The 15,989-nt window shown below is 40.4% G+C and overlaps 1 protein-coding gene across 11 annotated transcripts in view; it reads right to left on the bottom strand.

Moving 5' to 3' along the window:
* Window positions 1-15,989, bottom strand: part of PAM (peptidylglycine alpha-amidating monooxygenase) — a 221,095-nt gene that overhangs the window by 66,987 nt on the left and 138,119 nt on the right. For all 11 annotated transcript variants that reach the window (XR_012158986.1, XM_073344599.1, XM_073344602.1 and 8 more), the window contains 4 exons: window positions 12,558-12,625; window positions 10,187-10,267; window positions 9,823-9,899; window positions 8,427-8,530 (listed from right to left, as the gene is read on the bottom strand). Coding sequence is in view for 10 of the 11 variants with exons in the window: in XM_073344599.1 (XP_073200700.1) it covers window positions 8,427-8,530; window positions 9,823-9,899; window positions 10,187-10,267; window positions 12,558-12,625 (330 nt within the window). In the remaining variant the exon portion in view is untranslated. The remainder of the gene's footprint in view (window positions 1-8,426; window positions 8,531-9,822; window positions 9,900-10,186; window positions 10,268-12,557; window positions 12,626-15,989) is intronic.

Here is a 15,989-nt window from a genome sequence, read left to right as displayed (position 1 = left end):
ACTATGGAGAAGCTGCACAGGACTGAATACCAGGTCTGCCTTGGGATGCTGGGGCCAGTAAGATCACTGTAGCCCTCTCATGCTGGATCTTCTGCAACATCTTTGGGAGCAGCAGAATTGGGGGGGGGGAGAGGGAAGACATTGTAGAAGAGCGCCTTTATCCAGGGGAGGAGGAATGCATCCAACTAGGACACTGAGCCTCTTCCCCCACTTAAGAAATATCTGTGGCAAACAGGTCCCCCATTTGCAAAGACCAAGAAGAAACCCTCTCAATGAACTGACCATTCATGATTCCTCATGAAATGTCTACTCAGATTGTCCGCCACTATGTTGTCCAGCCCTGTCAAGTCAACTGCTAACAAACGGATATCATGCCTCCTGACAAACTTCCATAGTTGCACTGCTTCCTGGCAGGGTCATAATGATCTGCTCCCTCCTTGCTTGCTGAGATAAAATATTGCAGCCATGTTGTCAGAAATCATCTGGATGGAATAGCCCTGAATGTCCAGCAGGAATAATCTTCAAGCATTGTGCATAGCCCATAGTTCCAGTACGTTTGTTGTGAGGACCTCTCCACCACTGACCACTGGCCCTGGGCCAAATGGTGGTCATATGTGCCTCCCATCCAATCATGGAAGCAACTTTAAGTATCATCCTGGACAGAGGATCTGGAGAAAATGGGACTCCACCGCAGGCGTTGTGGGGAATCTTTCCACCAGTCCACGGTTTGAAGGACTGACAGTTAGATGTATACTCGCAAATCCAAATGCTGTCTGCAGCAAGTTGACAGCATCTATGCCTGCAACTGACTAAAGTGGAACCTTGCCTATGGTGTGTTGAAGGTGCATGCTGGCTTGAGGCCCATCAGCATGAGGCAGTCTCTTATCTGAGTTTGAGGGTTGGACTGTAGATCAAAGCACAAGTTCTGCAAGGTCCCAAATCTTCTGGGTGGCAGGCAGGCCAAGCCTTGGTGGCATCCATCACAGCCCCTATGAACACTATCGGTCACGTGGGTGTAAGGGTCAATTTCTTTATGTTCACCAGCAGGCCTAGACATGACAGTATCTTAAATATTATTCTCACACTGGACTGCACCTGGGGCTCTGAGTGACCTTTGACTGGCCAGTTTTCAAAGTAGGGAAACACCTGGATACCTATCCTTCTGGATTAGGCCTCCACCACTGCCAGACATTTTGTAAATAATGTGGGTGCTGTTGAGAGCCCAAATGGCAAAACTTGGCACTGGTAGCGATTGTCTCCTAATGCAAACCTCAGGAAGCACTTGTGGGCTCAGTGAATTGTGCTGTGGACATATGAATCCTGAAGGTTGATGGCAGCATGATGATCTAGGGACGGGATGCTAGATACCATGGACACCATCCGGAATCTGAACCTTTTGATGTAGGTGTTCAGGCCCTTTACGTCCCAGGACGGCTCAAAGCCCTCACTTTTTTTTTTTGGATGAGGAAAATCTTTTTTTCCTTTGCTGTGAGATGACCTCTTCTATGGCACTGAGAGCTAAGAGGGACTGAAGCTTCTGGTGTAAAATGCTCGGAGTGGTTGGGGTGTAGACCACAAAGAACCTGAGTGTGGCCCTAGAGTCTTTAAGTGACCTCATGTTATAAAACAAGGAGCAAACTTCAAAGGGCAGGTTCCTGACTGCAATGTGTAGCTCCCTTGGAATTCTCAAGGAAAGAAGCCACAATGAATGCAGCAGCCATTGCCCAGGAGTGTGCATCTGTGGCATTTAAGGCTGTCTGAAGGTCAATTTTAGTGTCCAGCTGCCCCTCTGACACCAAAGCCTGGAATTTGCTTCTGTGTTCTCTAAAGTTGCCACTAGTTCCTGGTGTGGACACGTGGATTCTGCTGTGGAAAAATATGGGCCAAGGATGACAGGCAGTACTCCTCTGAGAGTGGGAGAGTCCTCCCTGGCATTGGTAGCACCAATGGTATCAGTCCCAAGGGGCACAGAGAACTTCCTGCAGGCAACACCAGACCCAGGAAACTGGACCGTAGAATTGGCATATGGTGCTTGCATTCCTGAAGGGGCCAGGAGACTTCTCTGTGTACATGGCGGGAGGCCCAAACTCCCATGCCACCGAGGTGGACTGAGGCTGCAGTCTTGCTTGCGTTGTCGTCGGTGTCTTGTGAGGTGGAGTTGGGCTCGGTACCATGATGCCCATGATGGCTGAGATAGTGCTAGGTGATACCTGCAGCATGTCTGGGTCACCTCAGCTAGTGCTCATCCCAGTGCTCAGTGAGAGCTTTTCCTCAGCTTTGAGGGACCTTTGATAACAACCTAGTTGTCTTATGAGGTTTAATGTCTGAGCCTGGGGAAGGTGTTTTGTGCCTCTTTTCTCTGCTTGGTGTCCAGTCGATCCTGGTGTTTTCGCAGTAGTGAGGCTGATTTGTGAGGCACCTTTGGATCATTCTGAAAATGCCTCAAGTGCAGACCTTGAATATCTCTGATCCCTGACAGTCTGGAAACCTCAGGACAGGGGTCCACACCTGGATGCATGGACTACTTGAGAAGGAACGTCTTCAGGTGAGACTCCCTCAAATTCTGGGTCTGCTTCAAAAAGGACGTGCAGATCATTCACCAGTCCAGAACACGCCTCTCGCTGAGGCAGATGAGATACCGGCATGACTGCTTCACATGAGGGGCAGAGCTTGAAGGTGACTTGTGGTCTCCCATGTGGAACCAAAGGTGGTACCAGTCCCATTGGCGGATGGTAGTCTTGACAGTCCCACAAAGACTGACTAGCTAACACTGCCAACTAAATAAAAGAGGTAATTTGCTCTGAACAGAGCTGTTCCGTGGCAGTAAGAAGGACCTGAGGATGTTGGCAGGGGGTGATTCTGCCCTTTATACCCATCCTGAGTACACAAGGGAATGAAAGGCACCTCCCCACAGGCATTGCTAATTAGAAGATTCTCTGATGCATGCACACAGGATGTGCAATCACCAGCTGTGGAATATGATCTGGACTATCACTTGAACTCTGGTGTTAGGCATGGTATAAGAAGCTTGATAGTTTCTTATACCATGTCTATCACCATAGTTCTTTGAGTGATGGTTGGTAGTGATATTTGCAAGCACTGCCTGTTGGTTTCCAGACACAGTTTAAAAACTTGTGATCTTGATCTATGAATCTTTGAATACTTTGGGACCAAGCTACTGCACAAAGTAAAACTCTCTACCCATGTTATATTGTAACAGTTAAGAACAGCAGAGGAACTCAAGCTTACAGAGGTAACTGATGTCAGGCAATTTTTGAAGAGGTATCCTGTACCTCACCTCAATAAATCTTGGAAACTGAGGTAATGGTTCTGCAATTGCCCAGTTACTTTCATAATCAGGGCCCACAAATTAACCTTGAATCTGGTCTGTCAGGGCCCACATAGACAGATCTTTGACATGTGCAACATGACCCATCTATTTTCAGTGGGGAAACAGACAGTGGGGAAAGGGCAGATTGAGGGATGTCATGAGGAAACTGGGGAGGTTTAAATTCATAAAGCAAGATGATGTGCAGGAGTTAAAATGTTGGGGGTATGTCTTCTTATTCCTCTGGTTGTGTGTATGTCAAATTCTTTAAAAAGTTCCTTGAGCTCTGGGCAGGCAATTTTGTGTCTACTTTTGAATAAATATTGACTAAGGAGTTAATAGAAGAGGAATAGGAAAACTTGTTTCTTCGATAAAATAAAAGTTTCTTTGCCATACACAGTAGAAATCTACTTAATAGTTACCTTTGTATTCAGATTATTTATACATCCAAGTGGGGTGCATACTTGGATTTTTTTGTCAAATTCAGCACTCATTATTAACAGTTAAGATGAAGAATCATGGAATAAGATTACAAAATAAGGTGCAAGTTAAAGAATATTTTCCACGCTTTCAAGATCACCTCCAAACCAGAAGATCTTTTCTTTATATATTTCAACACAAACATTAAAAAACAAGACCAAGAAATTTTCACTTTGCAGAGGAATGGGTGGTACAATGTTTAATGGGAAAAAAGCAGCTAGATTCTAAATAACTTAAGTGGGCCAAAAGATGACAAATTCAGTTTTATTTATCCAGATATAAAAGTAAATAATATAGGAGGAGGGAATCAAACTGAAAAAAAAGTGTGATGAACAGGACAATCATCCAGCACATTGATTAGAAAAAAGAGTTTGGAGGTTATGGTAGAAAAATCATTAAAACCATCATTCTGTGCACAGCAGCAGTTAAAAAAAAATCAAAGAAGATACCGGCATGTATTAGCAGAGGAATAGAATAATAAACCAGAGTTGATACTGTGACAAAAGCTCTGTCCTTGCCTCCGTGGTTCCCGCGTTTCCTGGCAGATTTCGCTAGCCTCAGTGGCTCACTGTGACCCTCCATGTAACCCTTCTCTCTCTAGAGACAAGGGTCACAGTCCACTGAGCCATATTCATCATAAGCCAGCGAGGGAGGTGAGGAGAAGTTATCCCTCCTTGCACAGTCTCTGTTGTCTCCCAATCTCAGTGATTAATCAGGGGGCAAAGGTGGAGGGGGGCCCACCCTCTACTCCGGGCTCCAGCCCAGGGACCCTAATAGTATCAGCTATGGTAGCTGACCTTTTAGAAACATGACATGTACAATTCCCTAGGCTACTTCCCCCACAGAAGCCCTCACTTCCTCAAGCTCCACTTCACCCTTACCTCAGGGCCTCCTTCCTTGTGCCTGATATGGTATGTACTACTCAGTCTCTCTGACAGTGCAGCTTCCTCCCACAGCTCCTGACATGCACACCCACCTGACTGACTGGGAGTCTTTTAACTAGTTTCAGCCAGCCCCTGATTGGCTTCAGGTGACCCAATCAACCTAGCCTTCTCCCTGCCTTCTGGAAAGTTCTTAATTGGGCCCAGGTGTCTTAACTGACCTGGAGCAGCTGCCATTTCACTTATCCTGGTACCAGTGATTTGTTTAGCTTGGAGCTAATATATCTATCTCCCACTACTTTTCTGTAGCCATCTGGCCTTGCCCCGTCACAATACCGAACAAGACATTTGTTAGACTCCAGATGGAATATTGTGCGCAGCCATGAACAGTGTACAGAGAGATGGGTGAAGTAATATCTTTTATTGGACTAACTTCTGTTGGTGAGAGAGACAAACTTCTTAATTACAGAGAGCTCTTCTTCAGGTCTGGGAAAACGTATTAAAAGTGTCATAGGCTAAATGCAAGATTGAACAGGCAGCTTAGCATAAGTAGTTAGCACATATTCTAAGGGACTATTCACGATGAAGTATAAAAAATATTACCACACCCACCTTCTCTAATATCCTGAGACTGACAAGGCTACAACAACATTGCATGAACAATCTAGCACAGCTAAGTCTTTGTTGACTTTAAAGAGGTGAAGTATAACACAATAGTATGACCATATCTGAAGAATCTTTTATGAGTAAAGTTTAATGCAGCTGGATAAGAGAGGACCCAATGAAAGTTTTCACTGATATGAAAGAGACTGAATGCCTATTAACAAGAAATTTTTACACGGTTAAAAGAGTCAAGAACTAGGGAACAAAATCTGAATTTTAGACAGAAAATCCCCATTGAATTATTTTTTTTAAAGTGTAGTAAGTGGTGTGTGTATGAATTTTTACATATATTTGATAGGAGGCATGGGAAGCAATGATTATAGTTAAAGTTATCTGACACTTTCCATTTTAAGCTTTCAGTTGCTTATAATTTTGCCAAACTAACTGTAGCATGCCTCATGCTGAATTAGTTTGGAAAATTTCAGCTGAAACAGGTCAGTGGTTTCTGCAAATGCTCTCCCTGTTGGTGCTCAGGCAGCAAGGAAAAGAAGAATGTAGTCTCACTAGAATGCAGAGAGATGAGGAGTTGGGTCTGGAGAGGTGGCAGGGAGAATGTTAGGAGTATTTGCATTTCCTAACATTTGAGGGTTTGACTGTGCAACTGTAACATTCTTTTAATGTAGGCTTTTGTATGACAAGGGAAAAATAAGTTAATGGTAAAAGCAACTGAAGCCAGAGGAGAAACAGCAAAGGAGCTAGCTCTAGCAGCATTCGGGTTGTCTGACAAATACAGTCCAGTGTGGATAGGACAAAATTTGATTAAACCAAGATAAACTTGTTTCTTTTAGGAATCAGTGCAAATTTAGAATTACTATCCTTTGCACAAAGAAACAGAATTAAACAAAACAAGATGAACCTTTTCGGTCTTGACTAGGCAATTCAATGTGCATGAAGACAAGGCAAATGCAGAATCAGGGCCTTGTTTTCCAAGATTTAAACAAGGACTGCTAAGCTGTACCTCAAACAGAAGTTGTGGGCTTGATGCAGGAATTGCTGTGTAAGGTTCTGTGGCCTGAGTTATGCAGTAGGTCAGATTAGATGATCATAATGGTCTCTTTTGGCCTTAAAAGAATCTATAAACATTATATAGCTAAATCAATCATTGGTATTTACTGACAAATATAAATTCCAATGATTTTTGATACATATTTCCTTGTTAAATGATTTTTAAAGCTCAGAACGGGAACAATAGAAATAAAGATGCGGCTACTTTATCCATTTTCCAGGAAATAATGTGTGTGGCTCAAAGACTTGTTATTAAAATAGTCAAGGGGACTATTTTCAGTTTCACAACATTTTCATTTGTTTTTAAGAAAGATACGTAATCCATGCATTCTTTATAGTTTAATTGTATTAGTAGTAACTTCACAGATATCCAGTGCAGTACTCAGTAATGTTAATTGTGGATCTAATTGTGTGATTTTCATCTAGAATTTTTAATACTTATTATGGTGGTAATTTCTTCTTACCACTGTATCTTTGTGCACTTCCACAAAATGTTTCAGCCTTCTGTGTAACTGCTTAATGTGCATGTGTTTTTGCTCCAGTTTAATGGACGTCAAGTATAAGCCGCATAATGAATTTTTAAGTTTTTTTTATATTAAACATTTAGCATTAGTGTCAGGGCACATCTGTTCCCAATATTTATTTCTAGCTTTTATGTGCAGGAAATATTCAAACATTCTCGAACGGAATAATGTTTCGATTTACTGGTTTAAGTTTTCATATGCAATAGCAATGGATTTGGAAATTTCTACAGTATGGCTACAATGTCTGGTTGGACAGATATATACTGAGAGGGAGGTAATTCCAATGCCTAAACTAAAGGAATTAGCAGAAATTAACATGAGATTCATATTACTCTTAATCGTTGAAAGGATATTAGCACATACAAAAAAATCTTCCCTAGACAAGATATCCTCTTACTACCATTAAAAACGATATTATTGTTCAATAATAGTCTTAAGATTATTTTATAGTGGGGTACATTTTATTCATTGTGCAAGTTTTACATTTCTTTTTTTAAACAACGTTTCAGTTTGTATCTTACATTTGGATATATTTATACTAATTTTGTGAGCTTTATAAAAAACAGTTTTCCAACATATTCCCTCTCATTTCTCCTTCAGTTGCTGTTACCCACACAAGTACTTTAACTATTTGCTTAAAGAAATATGACTATCAAGTGCCGAACATCAAAATCTGTGCTGAAGTCAAGGGACTTGAGGGTGCTCAGCACACTGCAGGATTAGCCCCTTTAACAGCTGCAGTATCTAACTCCAGAAGTGGAAGACTCAACCTCGTACATATCCCTTTTCCTACTACATCTCACAGAGTGAAGAAAGAATTAATGTTTTAAAAAATGGACTCTCACGTGAGAAGCTAATGTGTCTATTTTAAAAATAAAAATGTATACATAGTAAAATGGACAATTTACAGCCCAGGCATTATCTCCTGCTGAATAGCACCACTGAAAAGTAATAAATAATAAATCATTCAGAAGAAAATTTGAATCTTATTGTCGCCTGTCAGCCTGTACATGAAAGAAAAACTCAGTCTTTTATCCAACAATACTATTTTTCCTTTTTGGTACTTAAGATTTCTTAAATGTAACCCAAAATAATAAACTTAGGTAATAATTACTCCTGGAAGAAAATATCAGAAAATCTGTAATGTGTAGTTAATCATGTGCTATGTTGTCCTTAAATTATCTTGAGCCATCAATGCCACCAAGTGACAGAAAATACTTTTAACTTGGAGTTTTTGAAAAAATACTCCTGTGAAATAGTCCTTTTAGATATACTTCTAAATCAGGTATTTGGCTGAATGGGTTAATTTGAGCAATGTGGTTAGAAGGGGGATTATTAGCCAAAGTACAGGCAATTATGTAGGCCTGAATGGCCCTTTCCTGACCATGTTTATATTCCTAACTGTCTGGGGAGCAAGCCAAACAATCCCAACAGAATGAAGAAGTTTGTTCAGATACCTTTGAGGGGATCGAAAACATGAATGCATGTTCTACACAACCAGTACAATGGTAAAAGAGGTTTTTTAATAAAGTATAAAAATCATACCCTATGTGCGTCTCCATAGTTCTACCTTCACCAGTGAAAAGACACCTCGCTGCTAAAGTATCACCAAAGCTAATGTCTACTGGGTGTTCCACAGGATAGAAGGCCTGAAAGAGAATCCAAGGAAAATGATGTATTAGAATTAGTGAACACTCTCAATAGGTGACATCCTCTGTTTTCTTATTTTATCTGTGAATCATTTTCATATATATAATTTCATTCTCTACATTAAAATATATGCACACAAAAATAATATGAGTCTGAAATTAAAATGCTTTAAAGGTAATCCACAGAACAATTAACATAATTCTACCATGACTAATCAGTCTCAGTGAAAGAAACGAACAGAACATAAAACCCCAACAAAACTAAAATTATTTTAAGTGCCACACCTCTCTCTCAGTGGCTCTCACTACGTGTCTCAACACAAATCATGATGGTGACATCAGTTAGCAAAAAACCTTTTGAACACTGTATACTAGCTCGCTGGTGAATAAACAACAGCTGGTTTTGTTTGTTTGACTCTCTGGTACAACTTCACAATGTTTTAAAAAGGTAAAAATATGTCAAGGATATAAAATAATGAATTATGAATCTTGCTCACAAGACTGCTCCCTATATTACTAGATATATGCAAGGCACTGCTGAGAATGCAGACTGTCAGTGCAGGAGCTGTTCTCCTTTGTGAAGGATGGAGATAGGAAAGTAAAGAGAGCAACTAGGATTCCCTCCCCATCTTTTAAGTAACCGAATGGAGAAGTAAAGAGATAAAGGAGACACTTTCTTCTACTGTTTCTATCTCCTTTCCTGCCAGCTGCCTGATATGAGGAAAGAAGATTGCTTTTGGCTATTGTGACACTTGTGCCAATCAATGTGTGTCATAAAAAACACAACATGCTATTACACTGTGATGTCTACATCATAATGGGGCTGGGGGATAGCTCAGTGGTTTAAGCATTGCCTGCTAAAGCCAGGGTTGAGAGTTCAATCCTTGAGGGGGCCATTTAGGGATCTGAGGCAAAAATTGGGGATTGGCCCTGCTTTGAGCAGGGGGTTGGACTAGATGACTCCTGAGGTCCCTTCCAACCCTGATATTCTAGGATTCTATGATAATATTGCAGCAAAACATAGCAGCATTCGGTAGTGATGGCACAAAATCACATATCAATGAAACACGATGCAAATATGACTGTCACAGTATGATAACTTTGTGGCTCTCCAACTCCATTTGATGAGAAAAGTTAATTACATGTTATATCTGAACAGAATCCTATAAATTTTAAAAAACACAAGAATATATCATGGAAAGCTAAAGCAGAAATACATAAAACAAATTTATTAGACTTTGCTGCTAAGACTTAAATAAGCATAATTAAAAACAAGAAAAAACTAAACAAACCTGTGGTAGTTGCGGACTCTGTCTACCAATCAAGGTCCACTGACCATTTCTCACTCTGTATCCACTTACCACCTTACCTACAATAAACATTTACCACTGCATGAATGTCAGATGTAATACTTTAGAAAATCAACATATTTTGTATTAGCTATTTTTCTCTTAAAGATGTATTTCTTTAATCATTCTATTAATTTAAGTAAGAAATATTTTAAACAATTATGTACATTTTCTGCTCAAGTTTAAATAATGTGATAAGAAGATTTTTGGATCTATATTTAACTCAGATTGTAAGTTAAGGTTGTATAGCATTTTTAGTTATAAAAGAGAGGCAAATACCTGAATTATAGCGGTAATGAACTCTTACCTAATCGGTGTGTATGAACTCTATAGGCAAAGAGGTGCATTGGATACTTTTGATAATGGCAGGCAATATCTGCATCAACCACTGTTAAAACAAACAAGAATAAAACATTTTAAAAATGCTACTTATTCACTCAAGGAAAGTGACTTTTACAGTACTTCACTGAAACATAAATTTGGAAGTAGTGTACAAAATCTGCAATGTAGGTGCAGGTTTAAAAGGCAGTGGACAATAATCTCTTACATTTCTATAGGAACTTTAGGCCAAAATGATGCCCACATACTTTCACTAAGAAGCTGACATACAAATTATACACATGGATCACTTCAAGCACTACTGAAATGCATCTACTTCTGGGCTGAAACCTAGAAGCTATAGCAAATAGCTCTGCAATAATTTAGAACAATAATTTTGCTAATATATTATCGGGTTGAACAGTACAGAAAAAACATAGATAAGAGACAAAGAAGATAAACACACTGGGGAAACTCACATAGGCAAATTAAGAGTAGTAAAAGAGATAACGGAGGTTTCATTTTAATGTATAAAAACCACGTATAATCACAAGGCAGTTTCAGAGAGTCAGATTCAGGCATGGACACTAACAGGGCTACGTCTAGGGTCCTGTCTTCCTGTGTCTCTCACACAATCCTATGCTTTTGTGGATGAGGGCTTCCTTTGGGAAAGACTCCAGCCTGCCTGAAGACTGGGAGCCATCATCTGGGGAGAAAATAAGGCACCAGCCTGCACAAGGGACATGTTGCCCAGCAGACAGCTCTTCTACTGGGGCCTCCTGTAACCAACCATCTCTTCTTTTTACCATGTCAAAATTTCTGGGCAGGTTAGAGTAAAACAGCCTATAAAGAACTGTTAAACTGGGTGAATACCAGGAGGTCCAAAGTTATTAGTTCAGCTGATTTAAAAAAAAATCATTTAGATGAAAATTTCCCAAACAGAAAATTCAATTTCTGCAAAATGAAAATTTTCTGTGAGAAAGTTTCAATTTTTCAGATTTTTTTAAATTTTATTTTCTGTCTGAAAATGCATCAAAATATTTAGCTTTGGTTCAGACTGACTCAGATAAAAATATTAGTTTGCTGAACTGACCTAAAATGTCTAATTCAGTGACAGTTGAATATTCGACTGCATTCCATATGGTGGTGCATTGCCCCAGTGGAGTTGTGGTTAGGAAACAATCGGGACAATCAGACATCCAAGCTACAGCTCCTGTGAGGCAATGTACCACCATAGGAAACTGCAAATTAACGTTAAATTGCTCAAAATGAAACATGTTAAGTCCATTTAATAAACAGAAATTTACCATTTTGATTTGGGAATATCAGAATATTTTGATCGAAAATGCCACAATGAAACATTTTCCCATTTCTGAACCAAAATGTTTTGGAAATATTTGTTCCTTGAACTAATTTCAATATTTCAACTTTTCATCTCAATTTGGGAGAAAAACAGCATTTTGAAATATGAGAAATTCCTGCAGGGAAAGAAATTCAAATTTTTGATAAACTTCTTAGTAAGTAAGGAAATCTGTGGCTCAGGGATTGGCAACCTTTGGCATGAGGCCCATCAGATAATCTGTTGGCGGGCCGCAAGACATTTTATTTATGTTGACCATCCACAGGCACAGCCTGCTCAGCTTCCAGTGACAACAGTTTGCCATTCCTGGCCAACTGAAGGTATGGGAAGTGGCGGCCAGTGTGTCTCAGCAACTGGGAGCTGCAGGGGGCTGTGCCTGCGAACAGTCAAGGTAAACAAAATATCTTGCAGCCCGCCAGTGGATTACCCTGATGGGCTGCATGCCGACAGTTGCCAACCCGTGCTGTAGCAGATTAAGAGAAAGATCCCAGAAACTTCAGATTTCAGTGGGTTGCAGATGAAATCAGAAAAGGGATAAAGAGTGAAATTCTGCAATCTTAGACAGTAGCAAATGTTCCTGCATGTATTACATTTTTTAAAGAAAAAATAGTCACCTACTTTTTCCCCAAGAAGTGAACTTTTTATTGGAAAGTAAAATGTTTGTTTCTCTAAAGAGAAGAATTAGGCTATATATAAATAAAATAGTTGCCTATTGATTATGTAATTTTTAAAAACAAAATCAAAAACAATTTTCAGATTATGTTACATTGATGATTATTCTTCTATTCCATACTGTTAGACTCTTTGAACCTAATCTGATGGAACAGCAATATAAATTGAAGAGTGTAGGTATTTTTTAGTATTTATTTTAGTTAGCAATAAACTCTTTCACCTATGATTTTACAATTCAGAGAGTCTCTGTGAAAATATTTTCCATATTAGACAGATGAACATCAGAAGATAAAAATTACACAGATTGCTTTATAAGGTTCTCACTCACCTTTTTCCCCTGGTGGTATAACAGTATTCACAGACATCATAAGATACATGCCAGCAATCAAAGGCTGCCTGCAGAAAAATAATCACATTTACCTCAAAGCTCCATAAACCAATTAATTGGAAAATGGTCCTCTACAGGCGATAAAATCCGTAACAAGTAAAAAAGTCTCCATAGATAGCAAACTTAAAATGTAGTATTACTATTAAAAATCAGTTTTCAGGGTGGAGAATCATAAAATCATAGGACTGGAAGGGACCTCAAGAGGTCTTCTAGTTCAGTGCCCTGTACTGGAGGCAGGATTAAGTATTATTTAGACCATCCCTGACAGGTGTTTATCTAACTTGCTTTTAAAAATCTCCAATCACAGAGATTCCACACCTGCCTAGGCAATTTATTCCAGTGCTTAATGACCCTGATAGTTATGAAGTTTTTTCTAATGTCCAACCTAAATCGCCCTTGCTGCAATTTAAGCCTATTGCTTCTTGTCCTATCCTCAGAGGTTAAAGAGAACAATTTCCCCCCTCCTCCTTGTAACAATCTTTTATGTACTTGAAAACTGTTATGTCCCCTCTCCGACCCCTGCTCCGTCTTCTCTTTTCCAGACTAAACAAACCCAATTTTTTCAATCTTCAGTCATAGGTCATGTTTTCTAACCTTTAATAATTTTTGTTGCTCTTCTCTGGACTTTCTCCAATTTGTCCACATCTTTCCTGAAATGCAGCGCCCAGAACTGGACACAATACTCCAGCAGAGATCTAATCAGCGCGGAGTACAGCGGGAGAATTACTTCTCGTGTCTTGTTTACTACACTCCTGCTAATGTATCCTAGAATGATGTTTGCTTTTTTTTTTTTTTTTTTGGTAACAGCGTTACAATGTTGACTCATATTTAGCTTGTGATCCACTATGACCCCCCAGATCCCTTTCCGCAGCACTGCTTTCTAGATCGTCATTTCCCATTTTGTATGTGTGCAACTGATTGTTCTTCCTAAGTGGAGTATCATAGAATATCACGGTTGGAAGGGACCTCAGGAGGTCATCTAATCCAACCCCCTGCTCAAAGCAGGACCAATCCCCAACTAAATCATCCCAGCCAGAGGTTTGTCAAGCCTGACCTTAAAAACCTCAAAGGAAGGAGATTCCACCACCTCCCTAGGTAACCCATTCCAGTGCTTCACCACCCTCCTAGTGAAAAAGTTTTTCCTAATATCCCACCTAAACCTCCCCCACTGCAACTTGAGACTGTTACTCCACGTTCTGTCATCTCGTATCACTGAGAACAGTCTAGATCCATCCTCTTTGGAATCCCCTTTCAGGTAGCTCAAAGCAGCTATCAAATCCCCCCTCATTCTTCTCTTCTGCAGACTAAACAATCCCAGTTCCCTCAGCCTCTCCCCGTAAGTCATGTGTTCCAGTCCCCTAATCATTTTTGTTGCCCTCCGCTGGACGCTTTCCAATTTTTCCACATCCTTCTTGTAGTGTGGGGCCCAAAACTGGACACAGTACTCCAGATGAGGCCTCACCAATGTCGAATAGAGGGGAACGATCACGTCCCTCGATCTGCTGGCAATGCCCCTTCTTATATAGTCCAAAATGCCATTGGCCTTCTTGGCAACAAGGGCACACCGTTGACTCATATCCAGCTTCTCATCCACTGTAACCCCTACGTCCTTTTCTGCAAAACTGCTGCCTAGCCATTTGGTCCCTAGTCTGTAGCAATGCATGGGATTCTTCCGTCCTAAGTGCAGGACTCTGCGCTTGTCCTTGTTGAACCTCATCAGATTTCTTTTGGCCCAATCCTCTAATTTGTCTAGGGCCCTCTGTATCCTATCCCTACCCTCCAGCGTATCTACCTCTCCTCCCAGTTTAGCGTCATCTGCAAACTTGCAGAGGGTGCAATCCACACCATCCTCCAGATCATTAATGAAGATATTGAACAAAACCGGCCCCAGGACCGACCCTTGGGGCACTCCGCTTGATACCAGCTGCCAACTAGACATGGAGCCACTGATCACTACCCGTTGAGCCCGACAATCTAATCAGCTTTCTATCCACCTTATAGTTCATTCATCCAGCCCATACTTCTTTAAACTTACTGGCAAGAATACTGTGGGAGACTGTGTCAAAAGCTTTGCTAAAGTCAAGGAACAACACGTCCACTGCTTTCCCCTCATCCACAGAGCCCGTTATCTCGTCATAGAAGGCAATTAGATTAGTCAGGCATGACTTGCCCTTGGTGAATCCATGCTGACTGTTCCTGATCACTTTCCTCTCCTCTAAGTGCTTCAGAATTGATTCCTTGAGGACCTGCTCTATGATATAATGCTAATGTCTCAGATCTCTCTTTAATCAGCTCCTTGAGTATTCTAGAATATATTTCCTCAGACCCTGGTGACATGGAGACATCTAACTTGTTTAAGGTTTCAGAATGGTAGCCGAGTTAGTCTGTATCAGCAAAAACAACGAGGAGTCCTTGTGGCACCTTAGAGACTAATAAATTTATTTGGGCATAAGCTTTTGTGGGCTAAAACCCACTTCATTAGACGCACAGAGTGAAAAATACAGCATCAGATTAGGCCTGAATAAAGACTGGGAGTGGATGCGTCACTACAAAAAGTAATTTTCCCTCTGCTGATACTCACCCCTTCTTGTCAACTGTTGAGAATAGGCCACTTCCACCTTAATTGAATTTGCCTCATTAGCACTGAGCCCCCTCCCACCCCCCTTGGTAAGGCAACTCCCATCTTTTCATGTGTTGTGTATACACACACACACACACACACACACACACACACACACACAGAGCTTACTATATTTTTCACTCCATGCATCTGATGAAGTGGGTTTTAGCCCACAAAAGCTTATAACCAAATAAATTTGTTAGTCTCTAAGGTGCCACAAGGACTCTTTGTTGTTTTTGCTAACTTGTTTAAGCAATTTTTAGCTTGTTCTTTCCCTAAGTTAGTCTCTGATCCTACCTCATTTTCACTGGCATTCATTAAGTTAGATATCCAATTGCTACTAAACTTTTTGGTGAAAATTGAAACAAAAAAATCATTTAGCACTTCTGCCACTTCCATATTTTCAGTTATTGTTCCTCCCCTCCCCGCCCCCAGCATAAAAGGTCTACTCTGTCCTTGGTCTTCCTCTTGCTTGTAATTTATTTGTAGAATGTTTTCCTGTTACCCTTTATGTCTCTAGCTAGTTTAATCAATCTGCCTTGGCCTTTCTAATTTTGTCCCTATATGCTTACGTTGTTTATATTTATCCTTTGTAATTTGACCTAAAAAACCTTTTGCAGGACTCTTTTTTGAGTTTCAGATCATTGAAGATCTCCTGGTTAAGCCAGTATGGTCTCTTGCCATACTTCCTATCTTTCCTACACAGTGGGATAGTTTGCTCTTGTGCCCTTAATGTCTCACTGAAAAATTGC

This window comes from Lepidochelys kempii, chromosome 5, assembly GCF_965140265.1.
Source record: "Lepidochelys kempii isolate rLepKem1 chromosome 5, rLepKem1.hap2, whole genome shotgun sequence".
NCBI classification, from domain to species: Eukaryota; Metazoa; Chordata; order Testudines; family Cheloniidae; genus Lepidochelys; species Lepidochelys kempii.
The sequence above is the reverse complement of the archived record's forward strand: the minus strand, read 5'-3'. Positions and strand labels throughout refer to the sequence as shown.